The sequence below is a fragment of the Phlebotomus papatasi genome, chromosome 1 (assembly GCF_024763615.1).
Source record: "Phlebotomus papatasi isolate M1 chromosome 1, Ppap_2.1, whole genome shotgun sequence".
NCBI lineage: Eukaryota > Metazoa > Arthropoda > Insecta > Diptera > Psychodidae > Phlebotomus > Phlebotomus papatasi.
This window is the reverse complement of record NC_077222.1, coordinates 1-22,871: the sequence shown is the minus strand read 5'-3', so window position 1 is coordinate 22,871 and position 22,871 is coordinate 1. Positions and strand designations below refer to the sequence as shown.

At 37.0% G+C, this 22,871-nt stretch overlaps 1 protein-coding gene and 2 long non-coding RNA genes across 5 annotated transcripts in view; 2 read left to right on the top strand and 1 right to left on the bottom strand.

Annotated features, from left to right (window-relative positions):
• The window catches only part of LOC129800099 (uncharacterized), a 30,474-nt gene extending 12,793 nt beyond the window's left edge, over positions 1 to 17,681 (bottom strand). The window contains exons 1-6 of one of the 3 annotated variants that reach the window (XR_008751583.1): positions 17,474 to 17,668; positions 16,738 to 17,409; positions 16,269 to 16,641; positions 16,082 to 16,189; positions 15,216 to 15,938; positions 70 to 433 (exon numbers count right to left, since the gene is read on the bottom strand). This is a non-coding gene — a long non-coding RNA (uncharacterized LOC129800099). Of the gene's footprint in view, positions 1 to 69; positions 434 to 15,215; positions 15,939 to 16,081; positions 17,410 to 17,473 lie in introns of all 3 variants that reach the window. The other 2 variants (XR_008751584.1, XR_008751585.1) reach the window with 2 other exon arrangements.
• Positions 481 to 15,759, top strand: LOC129800098 (uncharacterized). Its single transcript, XM_055844476.1, has 3 exons — positions 481 to 655; positions 10,274 to 10,683; positions 15,224 to 15,759. Exons 2-3 carry the CDS (start codon positions 10,387 to 10,389, stop codon positions 15,350 to 15,352), a joined length of 426 nt encoding a protein of 141 aa, XP_055700451.1. The 5' UTR covers positions 481 to 655; positions 10,274 to 10,386; the 3' UTR covers positions 15,353 to 15,759.
• A 61-nt stretch (positions 17,682 to 17,742) lies between the features above and the next one.
• LOC129800097 (uncharacterized) lies at positions 17,743 to 22,864 on the top strand. The gene is made up of 6 exons (XR_008751582.1): positions 17,743 to 17,993; positions 18,194 to 18,259; positions 18,327 to 18,813; positions 19,066 to 19,647; positions 22,281 to 22,371; positions 22,663 to 22,864. It is a non-coding gene; the product is annotated as an uncharacterized LOC129800097 (long non-coding RNA).
• The last annotated feature ends 7 nt before the right edge of the window (positions 22,865 to 22,871 follow it).

Below are 22,871 nucleotides of genomic sequence, written 5' to 3'. Positions count from 1 at the left end.
GAGTACTCCTCTGGCCAGATAAAACTCCCTGCTATCTCTTTCCCACATGAAAAACTCAAACACACTCACCTGATGAATTAATGTTATTCTCCACACATTGAATTAAAGAAGCGGCCAGCACACCTGTCCAAATTCACTCTCCCAAAAATTTCTTTTCTTCACGTCTCAGGTTCAGCGTCACAGATTATTCGATATTAGGAGAACCATTCCAACACTTTCTCCATCTTTAAAATCGTCCTTTGGCCATTGTTTGAAGATCGTTGTCCTTAGGACAACATTTTGAGAACTCAATTATTAGCTTCACCTTACTCCAAAGAATCTTGCAGGCATTTATGCGACACATCGACGTCATCAATAATTTTGTTGAACTCCCTTGCTGAACAGTCTCGCACACATATTCTACCAATTATTATTCGGGTTTCAATGTATGGCCCTGTAGAAGAATAAATATATACAGGCATTTGATTCAACTTCCATACAACAACTCCAGAGCTCTCCGTCTCTTTCAGCAACTTCTCATTGAGATAGAGTTTAGCGTGGAGAGTAGTTTGAAAATAGTGCGCTTTGTGGTGTGGCGAGAAAAGCCAGAATTCCTTTTCCAAAACTGGCAAAAAGGATAAATTTCTGCTATAATCTCGTCATCCGACATATTCTGGTGAGTTTTGTGCGGTGAAAAGCAGATTGTTCAGTGAAAATGTGCTAAAAAGCCCGTGAAAGACCCACAAAAACCAAATGGTCACACCCATTTTCCCAACCACCCAATTGTCGAAACTTCCATTGAATCTTTTGTGAAATTTCTGTACACTAATTTCCAATTAATTGCTTCTGAAATGACAAAAATTCTCTTCCAAATCGCAATTTAGGTAATCTGAATTTCCTTTCAAATAGGGAAACTTTCAATTTTGTGAAGGGAAAAAACGCTTTAGGTTGAGTACGCGTGAAAAGTAAGGCGTCTAGATGAATCTTTCAAAAGGCACGCGGTTCTAGTTGAAACCAGTTTCACGCGTCTTACAATTCTTATCCTCAATAAATGCAGATGGAATAAATTCCAGATCCATTTAACCCATTTAACCAAAAAAACATCAGGGAATTGTTTGTACAATGCAAATATCTTTGATATGGAAGTGTAGAGAGCGACAGTGAATGAGTCAGTTATGATTTATTTTAATTATAATGAATTAATTTCCCCACCAATAGCGCTTGATTGTTGTTAACAAATCATTGAAATCTCAGAGAGAAATACATGAGGGAATTTATCAATCAATGGTGAGTAGAGGAGACTGGGGCAAAACTTGCCAAAATGCATATTTAATTCTTTCACGAGCTTTGAGAAAACTTAAACGTTTTATAATGAGCATATATATTCTTATAGTAAATTAACTGCTCTACAACATTGCGGAAGACTATTTTCCTCTATCTCGAAAGAAATGTGATTTTCGAATCATTTTCTAAAAGTCGATTTTGTTGAGATTCTCAAAAATGCTGAGGCAAATTTTGTCAGTCTTCGGAAAATTTGTGACGTTTTACTCTCGCAAACGTTAAAAATATTTTATTTATTTATTTCGATGTACCGGGCTTTTATTGCCATTTTGTACATTGTTCGGTTTACAAATGTTTTATTCGGTTTACAATGTTGCGTGAAAAATGTCCATTCAGACGCTTCAATCATTTGCACCGGGCGGGACTCGAACTCACAATTGTGACAGTCGAGCCAGGGGTCACACCGCCCAAGAGCCGCACGCTCTTACCAATTGCACCACGGACCCCCCACGTTAAAAATATCAAATAGACATATTTTTATAGGAAATTTATTCCTCGACAACTTAAGATTTTGCCAGGGGTCAGTTCTCCATTTCGGATATTCCGATGCATCCAGGCCACCAATTGGGCCCCTTATTCTTCCCCACTCCTATTCTATCTTATCCCCCCCCCCCGGTACGGGTAGCCGCTCTATATCACAGCTCTGTGAGCAGTCAGTGCCGTTACTATATCACAGCATCCCTTCTCGGTGTGTGTTTGGGATCAGTGACAGCGAATATTTGTATCGACTGAAGTACCGATTTCATGTCGAAACTCGTTCTCGTACCAGCCTCTATTGTTTAGGCGGTTCATTTTTTTGTCAATATGCACCATTGACATAACTATTCATTCATTTACTGGACGAATTCAAAGCCGATATGGCATGAGAAATCTTTTTCTGCTGCTGCTCAGCTTTGAACTCAAGACCTCGCCTCGCAGTCATAGAGCTATTACTCTATCCACTGACCCACTCGAGGCTCCTTTTAAATCATTCTTCCTCGACAACTTTGACGAAGATAATTTTTCTCTAACTTAACGAGAAATGTGCTTAAATTGAGCTAATCAGTATTGATATTTTCTATAAGCCAAATTTTCCAAAAATAGGGCTCAAAATTTCATCATTTTTTATTTTACATAATCCTTCCTCGAATCCCTTGAAACTTTGTAAGTTTAAGAAGGTTCATGAAGGCTATCTATAATAAAAATTTCAAGCCTCAGTCTCTTTTATTTTAGAATATAGTGAATATTGAAATTTTCGTTTTGACAAATTTTGCCCCAGTCTCCCCTATATTGATAAAGCTTACCAAGCTAAAAATTCAATTAACCCATTCCTTACCATGGTATTATACATCATACGCACATTGAGTGATTTTAGATTATTTATTCCTGGACAATTTTCATCCGAGTTGCTGCCGGGAATGGATTTTTAGTAACTTTAGTTCTTCAATTGGTTTTCGGAAACTTCGTATTTTACATGTTCGTATTGCACATTTCGTATTACGGAAACTTCGTATTCTAGTACATTTCATATTTTACCATTTCGTATTTGACATTTCGTCTGTCATACATTTTGTACAAAAATTGAACATTTCGTCTGCGATACATTTTACACAATCATATCAACCAATAAAATAATAGAATTGCAGTTTTATGGGATTAAGGGCGTTATACGCCTCGGGTCTGTGTTTAAACTTCAAGCTCTAATTATCAGTATTGCCAGTATTGCCTCTTTGTAGTAAACAAAAATTTTCTGTGCTTAGCGAAGTTATCAGTAGCGCCTGTTAGGGCAAAGGGAAATTTTCTGTGATTCGCGAAGTTATCAGTAGCGCCTGTTCAATTTTTGTAGAAAATGTATGAAAGACGAAATGTGAAATACGAAATGGTAAAATACGAAATGTACTAGAATACGAAGTTTCCGCAATACGAAATGTGCAATACGAACATGTAAAATAGATAAAAAAAAATATTTTCAAAAAATTCATGTATTAATCTGTAGAATAGGAAACTATTCCCAAAATATGAACATTCGATCTAAAGTATTTCTGGTACATTGACTGAATGGGTTAAGAAAAATAGAATGGTAATACGGGAAGATTATAAAATTTTGTTCATATAACACACATCCAAAACTAATTTTAAATTACTTTTTCTTCACGATCTACGGGGAAACGGAAACTAATTTTCAATATTATAAGGAATTCCAATATAAAATCTCTAATACAATCACTTGTCTTATTTAAGGACGATTGCCCAGTCAACGTAAAGAAAATTATGCTTTCTCAAATGCAGAAAAAAATAGTATTATAAGAAGTAAAGGGATGGCAAAACGTCTTATACTGTGTGAGAAATGTTCGAACTCGTGACTTAAATGCCACCTCAAAAATACTTTTGCATCATTTTCCATTTACCGGTTCCCAATCGATTTGAACCGATTCATAAATCACTCAACAGATCCCCCAAATTAGTTAGCTGAGATTCTTTACAATCTCTGCTTTTGTGATCCTAGGTGAAATCCGACCTCGAAAATTTTGAATTTTCACGTTTTTATACTCATAGATTACGAATATTATATGCGCTATAAATCAATTTTCGTGGATGGTCCGTCCCGTCCGGCCGTCGTATAACCACTTCTGGAGAGGGAACGGAAAGAGATATCTAAGCGGTTTTCGGCAAAGGTTAAAGTTTACCTTAAAAGTTAGAGTATAAGTATGAGTAAACTAAAGTTAGAGTAAGTTAACTTTAGTTTAACTTTTAGTGTGTTATAGCTGGGCCTAAGAGCTTTTGATTAAAAAACAAAAAACATGAAACCCCCGCGAACCCTCTGACCTCAGTTGTAATGGTTCAATCAAAAATTTAATTTTAAAATGGTTATGTCTCCGATTCTATTGTAAGAACTTGAAAAATTTTGGTGTTTTGGAAAGCTCTCGTGGAATAGTACAATCATTTTGATACCTTCATCCGATTTAATCGAAGTTCGAATCAATCAAAAAAAATATATTTTTGAAAATTCGATGTCGAATATTTCGAAAACTAAACTATTGTTTATCTTTAAATTTTAGTATGTTGTAGTTTGTGTAGTTGAGTACGAGACTTCTATAGAGTAATGTACCCTGACCCTTACTATAACGAAAATAACCGAACTATAGGAACTTTTTTTTCCTTTTGTTAGTCTTCTGTACTCAAACTGTTTGAAATAGAAAATGACCAGTGATAAGCCCAGATAAGCTTATGGTAGCTGAGATTCTTTAGCAAACTATTCTCAGCGGTAGATGTTGCGAGCGCAACATATTTAAATTTAAAACTGTGGAGTGTGTTGCCCTGCTGAGGCGACGAGGGCGCTAGCGACGAGGAGAGGAGGTAGAAAAATCAGTAGCAGCTGATAAGAAAAAGAGCGCCAATCGGCCTCTTTCACCACTGACCGCCGAGGAGGCAACATCAATCACCTCGCCCCTCTCCACCAGCCCAATCCCCAGCAGCAACACCATCATCACCACCAAGCATTGAAGCCACTGAAGCCACCGGGAGCCCCCAAGAACACCAAGCCCAATGCTGAGCTTTCCGGAGTAACCTCTGCCACATCCACCTCTCCCAAATTCCCATCTCAACCTCCGTGGGAGTGTTCTCACCGGAGAACACAGGGGAGTGTGGGACATAGTCCTTGCCCCGAACGTGGGACCTGAAGGAAGGAAGGAACGGAGGGAATAGAAGGGAGGAATAAAAGATTTTTCCCAATATTTTGGCGCCCGACGCAAAAGGAAATCGTGAGTAGATTTTCAAGTTTATCCCATGGTTAATTTGCCGGTTCCCCAGAGTTCATTGACCTCTTATCAGTGCATTTTTGGTGATTTTTGCAACTCATTAGGAGTGAATGCGATTGACTTAACGGTGGGGTAATAAAAAAATTTGGCGCGTGGAAGAGAATGTTAATTTGTTACTTGTCGTCGTGTAATTTATTCCGTATAATATTCTTTGTGATTTTCCGTTGGAGATTTTTTTTTTCTTTCGTGATTTATATCTCCATTGGGTGTAGTTTTCTGGATTTTTCATCCATTTTCTCTGGAATAGGAGTGTATTAGGATATTTTTCTTTCTTTTTTTTCCCTTTTTGGGAGATTTTTTTTTTCTTTTTTCGGCTATTTTTACCCTCTTTTGGGGAGTTCTCTGTTAGAAATGGAGGATTTCAATCCAAAATTTCTCTCAGAAGAACAACTGGATTGGGAATTACAGGCCAGGGGAATTAAATGGCCAGCTTCATTAGAAGAAGCCCGCGATCTTTTAAAGGTTGCTATTGCTGGCGGAAACCCTTTATTTCCCGTTGAAGGCGATGCTAAAAAAATTAGGGATGACACCTTACAAGTTATTAAAAAATTTAGAGAGCAAGTAGGGAATATCGAGGTCCTTTTTTCGAAGCAAGTTGAGATTTTCACAATGTTTCAGCACATCGAAAATAAATTAAAATTCACATCAGACCCTCGAGATCCCAAAAATGCCCTTTATGGTCCTGCTCTTGCTGAACTTGCAAATTTTAGGCAACAGTTCAGGGAACAGTTGAAGAATTATGCTGCCTCGGGAAAAGTGGGGGGTGCTATTCCTCGTCCTGCTTCACCTGTCCAAAAGACTAAACGTCTTAAAAGCCCAAAAAAGTCCCTATTTTCGGACTGTTATGTCCAGGAGAAGAAGAAGGTACCATTTGAGAAGCCCACATCTAAACTTTCTGCCTCCAGTGAGTCCTTTGTCCCAGAATTTCTTAAGCACCCACATCTGAACCTTTCGCAAGACCGTAGGGATACTTTCGACATCCCAAATATTGGATCCACGGTGTCTCAGCCTCAAGATAGGCCCCAATCCCAATTTGTTACGGTTGAGCAATTTAATGTTCAGAATGCTCAAATAAAAGGTCTTGAGAATATCCTGAAAAATATTCAGGATTCGATGGAGCAATTGAGACTCTCATGTGCTGGTAGAAGATCTCGATCCTCCAGCAGATCCAGTTCTGTCCATTCTGGGGAATTTAGGGATTCTCAACCCCAAAATTTGTCACGCCACTACCCGTTTCCTACACCAGCTCCACGTAGATTAAAACCCCTGCAGTTAAAGGACTGGGGAATTAGGTTCTCTGGTGACCGCAAGGGGAAAAAGGCCAAAATCTTCTTGCGGGATGTTGAGAGAATGGCCATGATCCAGGGCGTTTCTCTGCAGGAGGTGGTTTGGTCTATAAGACTCTTACTTTCCGATGGGGCTGAAACGTGGTATGATTCCTTTTCGGAATATCTTTTAAGTTGTACGTGGGAGGAGTTCCGCGAGAAATTTCTAAGTGCTTTTTGCAATCTTGAGAGCGATTTCGCTATTAGGAAGAAAATTGAGGATCGAAAGCAGGGGGTGGGGGAGAATGCAGAAGTCTTTCTTGCATCCATGTTAGCTCTCTTCGAGGAGCTGGATGAAGAAATTTCGGAAGTCGAGAAAGTTCGTCTCATCCGTAGAAATCTCCATTACTCTCTGTCTAATGCTCTTCTTCTATATGAAATCCCAACATTAGCGGAGCTATCCCAAAAATTAAAACTTATTGAGAGGAACCGCTCCTATGCTTTTCTCGATCGTCCCAGAAATGTGCGATTTAATGAGATAGGGAGTTTTCAGGAATCATCCACAAATAATTCAGAGTCCCTGGCCAGGACTTCTGATCAAAGGGGGCGAAGTGGGGGGAACAATTCCTCATCCTGGGGCAATTCCAGGCAATCTGGAAGGGGTGGGGGGAGAAATTCCTCTTCACGTGATAATGGGCGGAATGGGGGGCGAAACATCAATTCTTCCTCAATTCAGAGACAGGGTGGGGGGAGTAACTCATCCAATGGTGCTGAGGGTACTTCTCAATCTTCTAATTCCAATCCTAATTCCAATCTCAATTCCAATTCCAACCCCAATTCACAATCCAGAAAAAATTCTTGTATACATTGTAAGAGCAATTCCCATCATTTTGGCGCCCGACGCAAAAGGAAATCTTCGGAGTCCCTCGTGTCCTTCTGACCGATAATGGTAGTAGTTTCAAATCCGCTCAACTTCAGTCCTTTTTGAGAAATCTCGGTGTTGCCCAATGGTTTACCTCAGGGTATACCCCACAAGCCAATCCTACTGAGAGAGCAAATAGGACTATTGTTACTGCTATCAGGTCGTATATAGGGTCTAAACACACAAATTGGCCAAAATATTTAGCCGAAATAGGGATGGCTATGCGATCCTCGGTACACGACACTACACAATTTTCTCCGTATTACTTAAATTTTGGGCAAAATATGATTTCACATGGGGATGAGTATACGCATTCCGATGCTAATACGATTCCATCGATCGAAGAGAGGATAAAGGAGTTAAAATTGGCCAGACAGAAGGCCATGGATAGGTCGAAGAAATGCCATGAGGCGTCTAAAAAGCGATACGATTTACGTAAGAAGCCGGGTAGATTTTCCGTGGGTGACGTGGTCTACAGGCGATCCTTTGTGTTGTCTGATGCCAATAAAAAGATTCAGGCGAAATTTTGTCCATGGGTGAAGAGCAAGGTGTTGTCCGTTCACGGACAAACTTACGAGTTGGAAGACCTGAACACTCATCGCAAGGCAGTATTCCACCGTAAGGACATCAAGCCAGGTTAAGGGATTTTTGCCAGCAGGACGGATTATTTTTTTGGCAACAATATCGGCATCGTCACTGGAACTTTCTTTTGTATCTAACGTAACTTGATTTTTGTACGGGTGTATGAGCGGGTAACGTAGAGAGACCATATTATTAATTTTATTTAATTTCTATTTCTTGTGAACGGAGAAATTCATAAGTAGGCCATCGTTCATTATGGATAGACCTAAATTAAAATTATGGTCGTTCGCCTTTAGGTGTTCATTTTGATCGAGATGATTGATACAGATATAGCCCAGCCTTATGCTGAAGCGAACTATGTTCGGCTATTTCAATCATCAAACTGTTATCCCCTTTTAAGACACATTGCTAGCAGTGTCCCTTGGGAATTTAAAGTGAGTAGCACTTCTTGCTGTTACTAGTATTTTGATTCGGTATTTCGTCAAGACGACAAAACCAATCAATTTTTATTGGCCAACACTTTAATTATTTTTCTCCTTCGTCAGTTTTGACGTCACATATAATTTCGGACACCTTAATTCGATTATCTATTTTATTTTACTTTTTTTTCGATTGGGATGCACTGAATTTGGTCGCGATTTGTTTCCCATTTCTCTGCAGTTAGAGGCAGCCACATTTTTCTGATCGGGATGTAGTTTCTCGAGTAAAATTTTATCATGTTCAATATTCGAGGCAATAGGGCAGTGTCGGTGGAAAAAGGGGTTTTCTCTTTGCCCTTCAGGATTTCTCTTTCCCCAACATTGTAATTCGGCTGAGACTCTCCTTCCCGCTTCTACATTTTTACGCGGAATGCTCTTCAGCGGAATAGCTGAAATCCTGATCGGATTATAATGGTGCTGAGGCGGGAGATTTGGGGGGATAAAATCGTGACCATTCGTGTAGAGTAATTCCCTATTAGATCATGTATATTAATGATCCGCCTTGGTGATCGAAATGGGGTGGTCCTTAGTAATAATAATCTTATTCTTTTGAAAGTATTTACACACACTTTAAACTTATAGTTAAGTTATTTCGCTGGCGCTAATGATTAGGTCGGCCTATCGATGCGAAATCCTTAACATTTTTGACTTATAACTATTAATTCTAAATTTTACTTTTTTCTCTCGAAATTGTTACTCTCTAATACTACTCATTTTGTTTTGCTCTACTACTTATTAATTGTTATTGTTTATATTAATACTTATTAATTGTTATTTGTTATATTTTGTTTTTTTTTTTGAGATTGTGGCTTATTGCCCCCTGGGGGGTTCGAAATCTTTTTTTTTTCTCTTTTTTTTTGGTGACCCCGGGGTGTGTGTTGCGAGCGCAACATATTTAAATTTAAAACTGTGGAGTGTGTTGCCCTGCTGAGGCGACGAGGGCGCTAGCGACGAGGAGAGGAGGTAGAAAAATCAGTAGCAGCTGATAAGAAAAAGAGCGCCAATCGGCCTCTTTCACCACTGACCGCCGAGGAGGCAACATCAATCACCTCGCCCCTCTCCACCAGCCCAATCCCCAGCAGCAACACCATCATCACCACCAAGCATTGAAGCCACTGAAGCCACCGGGAGCCCCCAAGAACACCAAGCCCAATGCTGAGCTTTCCGGAGTAACCTCTGCCACATCCACCTCTCCCAAATTCCCATCTCAACCTCCGTGGGAGTGTTCTCACCGGAGAACACAGGGGAGTGTGGGACATAGTCCTTGCCCCGAACGTGGGACCTGAAGGAAGGAAGGAACGGAGGGAATAGAAGGGAGGAATAAAAGATTTTTCCCAATATAGAAAGAAATAAAATTGGCTGGACACAATTCTTAACCCCCAAAATACAATTCAAAATCGATTTTTTTTAGGTACTTAAAGTTGCAAGAACATAGAGTTGCACACATTTATTAATATATGTATAGTCCTACGATGTACCTTGTGTATATGGGCATGAGAAAATAAAACAATTCAATAGCCTATAAAGAATCTCAGCTACCATAATCTTATCTGGGCTTATCACTGGTTTTTAAGAGTAATACAATTTATTTTCTGACAAAAATTAATCAGCGATTCATTACTGGTTCACAATTGATTTATAAATAACTCAAAATATTGCTCATAATAACTTAGGAATGTTATAAATGTATTTCGGATAAAAATTAGTTATATCGATTATGAACCGATTTATAATTTTCCTTTATAACAATTCTTGATTTTCAAGCAATAATAAACAGAAGGAAATTCCACTGTGAAATGTGTTTGTGGGCAACTATAGCAACGCATTTTCAAGTGTCTCAACACCTTATCAAAAACTGACGCCTAAATGTATCACGAATTAACAATTTTCTTAACTTCACTCTTTTAGACATTTCCTATCTACGTTTGGAGTGAGATGAATAATATATTTTTCGTGTGAGTGAAAAAAAAACACACAGAAGCGCTAAAAGGTTGTCTGAGAAGAGAGAGAGAGAGGATACCATGTCAACTATTGAAGAACGAACTGCCTATTTGGACAATCCGTTCTTCACCAAACATTTATACGGTAATTTCTCACCATTCTACGTGACCATCGGGATTTGCACTCTCCTGGGTGTTGTTCTTTTTGTCCTCAACATTATTTTTGGTTGCTGTTCGCGCCATCGCGACTACTGGCAGGATCGACACACAGGAAATCGGTGGTTAATCTCTATTTGGTCAGCAACACCACACAAACAGCCTCCGTTGGATCTTACGGAATTGAAAGACGTAGAGGCTTTTCATCCTTACAGAATCACAGTAAGTTAAAGCATTTTTATTTTATTCAGTCTTTGCTTCAATTCTATTTTTGATACAGAAAAATTTTCATTTTAAAAATGTCTATTTGTATTTAACAAAAAATGCCCAAATAATTATTATAGCAGCTGAGATTTTTTACAGGAGACCTTGGAGTGCTTGTAGTGTAACTCGGAAAGCGTGAAAATTCTTTAATTTATTCGTGAAATTTAGGGATAAACGCTTGCGTCGCGCAAACTGTTATCAACAGGCGAAACGGATAAAATTGATTCGACGCGAATCTTTAGCCCCAAAACTTAACTCATAAACGAATTTTCACGTATAAAGAGTTGCAAGCACCCGGATTTACAAGCACTGAGGTCCCCTTATCTGACCTTATGACTGGTCACTTTCTATTACAAATAGTTTGAGTACAGAAGGCCAACTAAAACAAGGAAAATTCATTAAAATCAGTCAAGTAACATTAAAGATAGAGTCCAGTCGATTCCGTTATAGTAAGGGTTTGGGTACAGTTGGGTGGATCAGAAACGGATGGGACCCATCGTTAGAAAGATCTTGATCTCAGATAGAATTATATACTAAAATTTCATCGAAATCATTCCACAAACACCGAAAATACGTCCGGTCAAGATATTTTTGGTTCAGGAAATATCGAGGAAGGAGCGTGACCCACCGTTGGAAAGGTCTCACTACAATATACTAAAATTTTAAGAAAAAAACATAGTCTAGTTTTCGAAATTGTTGATAATTGTTTCTTTTTTTTTCAAATAAAGTATTGATTTAAACATATACGGATATTGTAAAAGTTCTAATTGTCCAAAAAAAAACTAGAAAAAAAAGTAATGAGCCCAGATAAATTTTCCTTACAGGCGACCTCGAAATGCGTATAATTTGAGGTGTTTGGAATCTATAATTCATACAAATTCGACTGTGCATTGGATCTTGGAATTAAGTAAGAATAGCGTCGAGAAAACTATTTTTGGCGACAGAAAGAGATAAAATGGTTCATCGCGATTTTTTACCCCCAAAATCCAACTAACCGCCGAACTTGTACAGATTCTAAGTTGCAAACACCCCAAATTGCAGTCATTACGAGGTCATCTGTAAAGAATCTCAGCTACCATACGCTTATCTGGACTTATCACTGGTCATTTTCTATTATAAATTGTTTAAGCACAGGAAACCAATAAAATAAAATAAAAACTCATTGAAATCGGTTGATTGAAATTGAGTCCGGTCGACTTCGGTATAGTAAGACCGTCTTCAGACTAGAGGTTTAGCCGAGTTCCGGAGAGTCTCAAGACCTTAAACAGCAACCGATTTTATTGATTTTTCAAAATGTAATAGGTCATTTGCCCTTAATAATCCAATCCTAAGTCAAAATTTTCCAAAAAATCTTGACTGATAAGATATTAGAGAAGTTAAGCCATATGGCTAAGCCTTAGGTCTGAAGCCCGTATAAGGGTCGGGGTACAGTAGTGGGGTGGACTATGGACAGATGGTACTCATCATTAGAAAGATCTCGATCGCTGATTCAATATACTAAAATTTCATCGAAATCGCTTCATAACCACCGAAAATACAGTCAGGTAAAGACATTTTTTATAGCTCAGGTCAGGGAACATCAAAGGAGTAGTGTGATCCACCATTGGAAAAGAATCGACCTAAGCTACAATATACTAAAATTTGAAGAAAAAGCATAATCTAGTTTTTGGAATATTGGACATCGTATTTTCGAAAATCCATTTGTCGATTAATCAGACCGTTGATTAAATCGAAAGAAGTAGCATTTCACGAGAGCTTTCCACATCATCAAAATTTTTCATATTCTGACTAATAATAAAACCGCAGATATGCCCATTTTAAAATTCACTTTTTGACCCTTTAGCTCAGATTAGAGGTCAGGGGGACTTAAGTTTTTTTTATCGTAAGCTCTTAGGCTCAGGTACAACATACTAAAATTTGAGATCGAGCTATTCTGTATAGAGGGGGGGCTGGATAAGTGAGAAAACAAAATTTGGGGATATACAAAAATGACGGAAGCTGGATGTGGGAGGGTGGCTCTGACCACGAAAATCGATTTTAGGACATTATCATTTTCTTGATCTATAGAGGTGTCAAAATGTATGAATCCAAAATTTGGGCGCGATCTGACAAGGTCGCATTTCATCTTGGATTACAGAATATTTGTCTTTGCAAATTACAAAAAGACTGAGACAAATTTATAAGTTGGAAGTTTGGAAGTTAATGGCTAATTAAGCCACAAGTAAAATGTTTTTATAAAGCAGTACCATACTTAATTTAGTTACTTATACTTTATGCAACAAAATCTTCTATGTGGTTGGGCTACAGAAAAAGATAATTAAAAATCAATTTTTTTTTTAGAATTGTAAAATTTATTCCACTTCTTACCTAAATAAAGGAATTAGACCCAATATAAAGCGATTGATTTTATTTATTGTTGAGATTAGAAAATTTAGTAAATTCTATTCATGAATAATTTGAAAATGTTAAATCCAGAAACTCTGTCCGTCAGAATATCCCTTTCAAATATAATTATAAATACTATATTTTTGGAGTAATGTTTAAATTTTAAAGGAATATGAAATTTTAAAGTATTTTTTAATAAAGTAAAATAATAAGGAACATTTTTTGATGAACTTACTCTGAAAAGGGACAGATAATCCTAACCGGGTTAATGCACCAAGTTGCAATTTTCATACGATATATGACCTTTGCCGAAAACCGCAAGTCGATATCTCTCTTAGTTTAGGAGCTATTAATCTCCAAAGACCGGACGGACCGGACGGACGGACGGACGGGAACGTAACTTAGCCACCCATATATTCGTGATCATTAAGTGATGAAACACATTTTGGATAAATTTGAGCTCGATCGGACGACATGAAATTTTGTTAGGATTATATAAAGTAGGTGAGATTATTAAGAATCTCACCCTAACCCTAGGATGATTAACTAACGGATGGAGCATTTTAATTCACAAATGGTATATTTTTCTTAAATTCTTTATAATTTTATTTATTTAAATTTTTTATAATTTTTAGATCCCACAAAAAAAATAAAACACGAAATTGTAGCCACATATAAGGAGAATATATTTTTAATGAATTTAAAATTTTACTGATGTTACAGATAGAAAATTTGTCAGAAAAATTCAAAAAATTGCGAATTTTACGTGTTTTTCATAAAGGTTTTAGGAACTATTATCCTCGTGCAATCATTATAAATTTTGTGCTAATAACATTAACATTAGATACTTGTTCATTTGATAAATTTTTTAAAATGATTGCATTTGGTTTTATACCAAAACTAAAAAACCACTTAAGAAAGAATATACCATATTTTTGTACGGAAAATATATGAGAATGCTCTGCCCTGATCTCACCTAATATAGAAGCTCTTAGGTAAACAGCGAACGTGAGGTACGGATGGGTTTCGGGGTCGGTATTTAGATAAATTTTCTAAAAAATTACGAACGATTATTAAGATTGATAAATAATTACAAATAATTTCTCTCAAAATTACAAAAATCAATACTTCAAAAAAAATTTCAAGTCAAATTTCAAGTATTGCACTACATTTTTATATTTAAAATTAAAATAAAACATATTTTCATATTCCTCGCACATTTAAGAACCCCTGAAAATTTCGCGTTAAGGGGGCAAGCGGGTTTGAAGGCTTCAAAAAATCGAAGTTTTTTATTTGCTTATTAAATAGGATAATAAGTGAAGAACATTTTCTGAAAATCTCAAGTCAATCGGAGTAAAACTCTGGGAGGTAGAGCAGTTTTAGTTATGCATTACGCTCGCTCGCGCATATTGTTGTAAAACTTTGAACGCGTTTGATATTGATTTTGACGTATTTTATAGTATAAAACATGAAAAAGTGGCTGAAAATTATCACTTTTTTGAAAAAAGTTGTGCCAAAAATCGAAAAAAAATTTTTTAAAAATCCTACTGTTAAGCACGAGACACATTCATATTCTAAAAGAAAATACTAGTTTTATGAATTTAAGATGAAGCTGCTAGAAAAAAACGTGACAACGGAAAAAAAATGAGGGTGTTATCATGTTATCATACCATTTCAAAACGGATCAATTTTGAAAATTTTTCGGTGAAATTATCTGCCAAGACCTGCTCTATCAGATAGACGAAAATCTGAATTTACGAAATTTGATAGTTTAAAAATAAAAAATGGACAAAATTAAATTGTTTTCTCATGTCAAACCCGCTGACCCCCTTAATTCATTAGCCATTCATTAAAAAATCATACAAAAACCTTGAACTTTAGGCATACAACCAGATATTACCTTTTAAATCCCTTAAATCATGTCCAACTCGCATTGGATCGGTAAAACGATTTTATTATATTTAGTTATAGACACGTTTAAATCTAATTTATGAATCGAATAAAACGATTGTGATTTGGGAAGATGCAAAAATAAAAAAAAAAATAAAAAAATACATTGAAAATATCGGCAAAATCTTAATGTTTCATTTTCTTGTCAAACTTACTTGTGCAGGGTGAGGAAGTTGAACATTCAGAGTACATTGCCACTCATCATCGTCCTCACTACGAAAGTCGTCATCTGCACCCAAGCCATCGTCAGGAAGAGTACGTAGAACTGCACAAGCGAGAGAGTGACATTTGAAAACGAAAGATGGTATTCATAACTTTGTACCCAGCAGTGGCCATGCTAGCCATGTTTATCGTCTTGATCATCATGGTGATTCTTCGTCATGGAGAGCGTCTCTGCAATCTGCGTCATCACGCTCTTCCGGACGACAGAGAGTTGGGCGAAATGGCCTATGAGCAGCGCATTAGCGTTGCCTGATCATCCTCCACATTTCGCAAGGAATTGTTGAAATCTCTGACATTCTTCAAATCCGTCCTTTCTCGGAGTCTGATTTTACGCACCATTTTTTAAACAAACAGACCGTAGATTTAACACAGTGTTCATCTCAAGTAGATTTTTATAAAGAAAATTTTTGAGGGAACTTATTGAAAGATCCCAGATATGGAATGCTTTTTTCGAATAAATAAAAGCTAAATATTGAACTTGTCAATTATGATGCGCTTCCCTTCTTCCTCAAATTCCTCTTGGATTAAGGCAGTTGCTCATGGCTGAATTTCTTCCCTCCCTGCCAGGCATACGAAAACGAAACAGCCTTGTCAGCAATATTCTATATTCTTCCAGGGGCCGGTAGTATGCAATGTATTATCAGTGCTTGTGTTTACTAAATTTTGGGCAAAATTAATTTAAACACAGTTAACTATTTCTTTTTTTTAGAATTTTTACGGCAGTAAACAAACTATTTTTTTAATAAGTAAAAGAATGATGATCATGCGATCATCATTCAATCATTAAATTCAAACTTACCTGTACTTGTTCAGGGTGAGGAAGTTGGGCACTCAGTAGCTGTCATCGTCCTCATTACGAAAGGCATCATTTAGCATCCCAGCCATTGCCAAGAAGAGTACGTGGGAACTGCGCAAATTAAAGACCGATATTTAAAAACGAAAGACGATCTTTATCACTTCGTAAGCCAAAGTAGTAATATACTGACCATATTCCTGACCTGACCAGCATGGTGTAATCTTCCGTTACAGGGAGAGCACCTCTGCAATCTCCGCCATTACGCTCTTCCGGACCCCAGAAAGTTAAATGAAATGGCGTATGATCAACGCCTATTATTATAGACTTAAGCGTTGCCTGATGAGCCTCCACATCTTACAGATAATTATCAAGATTTCCGACATTCGTAAAATTCGTTTATTCTTGGAGTCCCGACTCTGACTGATTTTCTTCCATCCTACCAAACAGAAGAAGCAGCCTTGTAGCCTTGTAGGCAATTTTGACATGGACTCTGTACTCTTGAGAAACCAGAGCTCGAATTTCTTGCTGAAATCTTGTTTTTTCCAAGATAGTGAGCTGATCCACTCCAAATATAGTATTGCCAAAGAGATGTTCAAATGTCTCAGGCGGACAGGCTGTTAAATCATTCATGATATCATGATAGTATTTGGTAAACCCACCTCCTGGATCCCAATACCAGAAAAATGAAAGAGGTGTTCAGGAATAGGAAGTCTTTCATTATTGACTACAATGGTGTGATGAATGATGATCAACTTCCTTATGAATAATCTCTCGCAAATATACCCGACGAACTGTAGTGAAATCTGGCAAAATGTGCTCACGAACTATGGAATTCTCCTGATGTCGTTTCCATGGCCATTTTCATGTTCTCGGTGAAGTTTTGGCAAACAACGTATGAAGGATTTATCACATAAGACTTATCCGTAAAATTGAGCGAGCTGTCGATACCAGGGAATCTATCTTTTTGCCCCTGGTAGACAATTAATTAAAAGCAAACTTGTCCGAAGCTGTTGTTCTAAACATCCCCTCATATTCATATTCTTTTTGTAGAAAATTTCAAAAATTGCCTCTTTTAGATGGAAAATTGAAAAGTGTGGCTGGTGACAATAAGGTGATCTTCTGCTTAATCAACTTCACTGCACTCAGTCAGAGGTAAATATCTAATCCCAGACAGTTCTATGTGCGTCCCTATTTTGAGAAATCCTCGCTGAGGGGATGTAAGAGTCCATATTTCATTGCGGAATTTTTATATCTGATTTCCAATGGAAGATTTCTGCTATTCAGACACGGCTTTCATAATACAATTGGGGATGAATCTGCTAAGAAAAAAACTGTGGGAAATGTGAGTAAATTTGCGCCGCAGAGTGGACTCCAAAATAAGGTTATGATACTCACTTTGTTGGAAGCTCGTAAAAATAACTAATTGTTTTCTACAATGGGACACATTGTCTAATATTAATGTACTCACAACCAACCACTTCCTAAGCGATTAACTTGAATAATAGAATATCTCAATAGCAAGAAGTAAAAGCGCAGAGAAACTTTTTTCTAACTCCGGAATAAACAAATGCTCTGTTTTTCTGTTGAGACACAGGAGCGCTGCAATCATTCTGATGATAATTTGAATTTTGAAACTTCATAAACGACATTTATGATATGTAGTGCCATCTAGTGGTTGACATTGGCGTAAATTCCACTTTCGAAATGTTGCGTTATTTGCAAGACAAAGACCCCACTCTCTGCTAACGGTATTTCTCTTTTTTGGATGAAAATGGGAATCGCAGAGACAGGAAAAATAGTGTCTAGTCTAGTGAAAAGGGCTGAAAAAATGAGTTGGAATAGTGCAAGTGTTTAGTGTGATATTTAGAAACGACCGACAAACCACATAGAAATAGAACGTCCGAGGAAAAAAGCAGTTTGAGAAGAAAAAGCTCATTCAGGATTCCGGGGAGGATTCAATGATGACTTCCTCCCTGGTGCGTGGACGAATGATGAGGCTGGTCACAAGGAGAATGTGGAATCTCCCTATGGCAAACCTCATCATTCGTCTACGCGCCGTGGAGGAAGTCCCCATTGAATTCTCCGCGGAATCCTGAATGAGCTTTTTCTTGAAAGATGTTGCAGTGGGGGAAGACGAAAATCCCAATTTGTGACTGAAGTTTATATAATATTCATGCGGAGGTGAATAATGTCGATTAAGGGTTCAAAGTGCAAACTGAACGACATCTGATTGCCTTTACCATTTCAGGAGCAAATAGTTATCGTCATAACTTTGATAGCTAATCCCTTTTAAACCCTTTAAGCCTCGATAGATCACGACGTCCTTGGGAAGACTCAGGGGCTTGTTCTTCAAGGAATAGGGGATATATTTGGTTCATGCTCCTCTCTCCTGATCCATGGTACTGCTTTATGGTCTCCATGGCCCTCGTTATGGCTCCCCTGCTCCCGGATCCACGAATTCCTTTTCCGACAAAGCTGTTTTTTCTGCTCCCTGAAGCTAAGCTTCAGTCACAAATTGGGATTTTCGTCTCCCACGGCTACAGCATATTTCTCTCAATAAACCTCGAGCCCATCTCCACCTACTAGACGACCACTGGCTGTTACTCAGAGCACCATCAAGGTCACCATAAAGTTGGTGATCAGGAAGCCAAAGGAGAACCTCTCGCCATTCCTTTACAATCTCGTCAACAAAGTCATGAGGGCGCACAAATTTGATCCCGCGAAGGCCAAGCTAGGTATTTTTAATAAATCACATAAAAATGCCGATTTTATTTTGCGGAAAAATTCTCTAGTGATTTTTAGATAGATAATTAAATTCTCTATTTACTTTTCTAAGCCCAAAAAAAAGAAAAAATACTATACGGCTATTATCAAAGACCATACGGAACATTTTTCATAGGATTTAATTTTAATCTCAATCTGTTAATAGCTTCATTCACTCTAACGGTAACGATAACGGTATCTTATTTTTGCTACGGGATTCGCAGAGGCGACACATGACAAAATCGCATTGTATTGAAAAGTTGTGAAAAAAATTGATTGCTGTGGTGTGGTGGTCAGGAGTGCCAGGGAGCACCCCACATCCACATCAGTAACGAACAGTGAAAGTGTAGAGAGCCATGGAACATTCGAAGAGAAAAACAGTCTGAGAAGACAAATCTCACTCAGGATTCCCGAGAGGATACACTGAGGACTTCCTCCCTTGGACGTTGGCGAATTATTAGGCTGGCCACATGGAGAGGGAACAGCAGAAACTTGTCGGCAAAGCAGATATGCAGCACTTTGCGTGGATCCGGGAGCGGGGAAGCCATGAAGAGGGCCATAGGCACCATCAGGCAGCACCATGGATCAGAAGAGAAGAGTAGGATCAAATGTGTGCCATATCCCTTGAAGAACAAGCCCGGAAGCTCCTAATTTTCGTGAGGTGTCGAGACTCCAAGCAGCTTTCTTCTCCATCGGCTACAACATCTTCACCAAAAAGCTGTAGCTCATCTCTACCTACCAGACCACTCAGGTTGCCACCCAGCAGGACACCATCAAGCAGTTTGATCCCATGAAGGCCAAGCTCGGTGAGTACTCTTTTTTTTATAAAAACTGCATAAAAAGGCCAATTTTAATCGCTGTTAATGCTCTTTTAGTGATTAATAGAGAGCTAATAAAATTCTCTATTTACTGTTCTAAATGCTCAGAAAGATAATAACTTTTTTAACAGACAAGAATCGTGCAAAATCCACTAATTTTAGTGCCTCTCTGCTTAATTAACACAATTAACACAATTTTTTATATTGTGTGCATGCCGAAAATATTTTTTACAGGATCATGTTAAATATTATATGCATATATATTTAACATATATATAACATTAAATATATATAAAAATTTATATATTTTTATGTTGTGTGTTTAATTTTTAACGAATTAATTTTGTGATTTGGCCCTAATAGTTTTCATTCAATGGTGTTCACTAGCCACAGGTGAACCCGTCGGAGCGGATAGTAGAATTCTAGTTCTTTTTTTAACCCGATGTCTTGTAGAAAGATTTTTTTTTGATTCTCAGGGTCACATGACAAATTTTATATAGATTGGTTCCCTAGAATATTGTTTCTTTGCCCAATATATTTTCGGCAACTATTCCGTAAGTGTGAAATATCTACTGTTTTATTATATAAGTCACATAAGTGGGCTATTGCGCTCCTTTTTTTGTTTCTCTTCCTGGCCATTCATAGTGATGGATTTTATTCTAATCTTGGAATATGTGATTAGTTTGCTGAATTTGGTGAATTTGTTTTGAGATTTCCGATGCGCACCTTATATTGTACCTGATAAGCACCGTAATATGTTCATTTATGTTTGCATGAGTCTTTCTTCAGAGTTTTGATATGTTATTTCGTAATTTGTAATTTTTCTCATTGGAGATTACACAATTTCCAATGTTTATGGGGCGTGGAATTCACATGTATTTCTTACAGAAATGAACCGCTGCTATTTTTCTTGTTGCAAATTTAAATCCCTTGGACTTGGTCCAGTTTTCTATTGCATTTCCTTTTTCCTGTGATTTTTGTTTCATATCGTTTGTGTCTTTACATACATACATTAACAATATGATTTGGGATGCAGCGGAGATGAGACTCCAGACAATTAATCCTTTTAAAAAATAGGGTGACGGAGAGAACTCCACCTTGAAGTGTGTGATTTTCAAATGAAAAGAGTGATTTTCAAAACTTTATCGTGTTATTTAGGTTATTTAGTAGGGTGATAGTTTGTACAACGTAATGGGGGGGGGGATTGATGTCATCTTGTGTTGACTTTCAAAAAACCAACATCTAGTTTGTCAGGAACTTCTGTGAGGAAAAAGATGGGAAGATTAAGAGAGTCAATGAAATTTTTTGCCTCATTTCATTTTCTCAACTGGTATAATCCCCTGAGGAGCAAGCCGTTCCTTTATGTAACTGCAATCAAGTTTCATTATCTCGCAATAGATTCTTCTCTGGACGGAATTATACCTAATGTTTTCTTTGAATGTGACTGGGTGACTTCCTAGTGCTGAAGCATTCTTAATTTAGTTGAGGGTTTTAAGAGCAATCAAAAAATCTCCATTAGGGAGCCAATGTACTTCGGCGATTCTGCTTAGGGATAATTCTTGAAGCGCATCGTGGACTTAAAATATATTGAGATTTTTAAGATCTCTAGTTTCACTAGAAATTTATAAATATCTTCAAAAATTCATTCTGAGGTTTAAATTTTTTTTGTCTGGAGTTCTTTCTGAAAATTCATATTTAGCACTATTATAACACCATATCGTTTTTATTGGGAGAAGAACCCCCCTTAATAAGGGACTCATCCCTTAAAATATTTTATTGAAATTTTAGCCGGTAGTACGGAATGTACTATCAGTGTTTGTGTTCACTAAATTTTGGGCATAATGAATTTAAACACAGTTAGTGTTAATTGAATATTAATTGGAGCAAATTTGAGATTACAATCTGACACTGACCAGAGTCAGAGTGAGACTACAGAATAATGATTTATAGAGAGCTCATAAGATTTTATTGTCCTAAGTGTTAAGAAAGAAAATGACTTTTCTAATAGAAAATGCAGCAAAATCCACAAGTTAGTGTTCTTTAAGAGCATTTTTTTGCAATTTCTAACAAAAACATGTATAAAAATTACATAAAAGGTCCAATTTTAATCGCGATATAGGGTAGAATCAGTACTTTTGGCCAGCCTTAGGCTTTAAGGGCCTCGTAAAGTATGGCATTTTTGTTAGATTAAAATGAATGTTTTTATAAAGGAAGTTTGACACAATATCTATCTAATATCTATAATTTGTCTCGAGAATTTTGGTGAATTTCATTGAAACATATGCATTTTCCCCAGTTATGCTTATTTCAGTACTTTTCGCAACTCGTTTTAAAATGAATTTTAAATAATTAAGAGACGCAATAACCCATTTGAATAATAGAATAAAATATATTGTGAGTATTGAAGTAAAATTTATTCTTAAATTAGTTTTTTAATTCTGGGTGGCTAAAATGGCGAAAATGGCTGACTCTACCCTAATTTTGTCGCTCAGAGCAAGAGTGGTCTCCTTTGTATGCATTCCCTATCAAAACGGTCCACTTTTGCTCAGAGCCTCTGAATTCTCTAATGATTTATTATTAGCTAATAAAATTTTCTAATTACTGTTTCGAGCAACAATAAGCTGCAATTGCAAAGTACCTCTGCCACCTTCGACAGCGGAAGCCGTTGGTAGGAATAGCACCTCAGCATCTCAGCATTTTTCAGAAAACGTGGTGAGTCGCAATATACATTTTAATAATTAACAACATTGCATTAACTGCATTTCAGTATAATTTTTTAACGATTTGCAAATAGATAATAATATATTATATTTGCTATCCTAAGTGCAAAGCAATAAAATAAGTTTTGTAAGAGAAGAGAATCCGTGAAAATCCATTACATGTTTTCTGTTTTATAAGAAAACTTATCTTTATAATTTTAAGCGTAAAACTTGAGCGAAAACCGCTTAATCGCGATATAATTCCCTAATGCTTTATAGATAACTATTTAAATTTTTTATTTAGTGTTCTAAGTGCCAAAGGAAGAATATAATTTTGAAGGTATAATACAAATACGATTAAAATTTAGATTTTGTATGTAAAAACAATGCAAAAAAATGTACCGCCCACAGGATTTGAATAGTCGGATACTAAAAATAATATGTTAAAGCGGGTGTTAAAGGAAAGCAATTGTTCAGCTCGGAAAACAATTGCAGGGTTTTGAAATTGTCGCG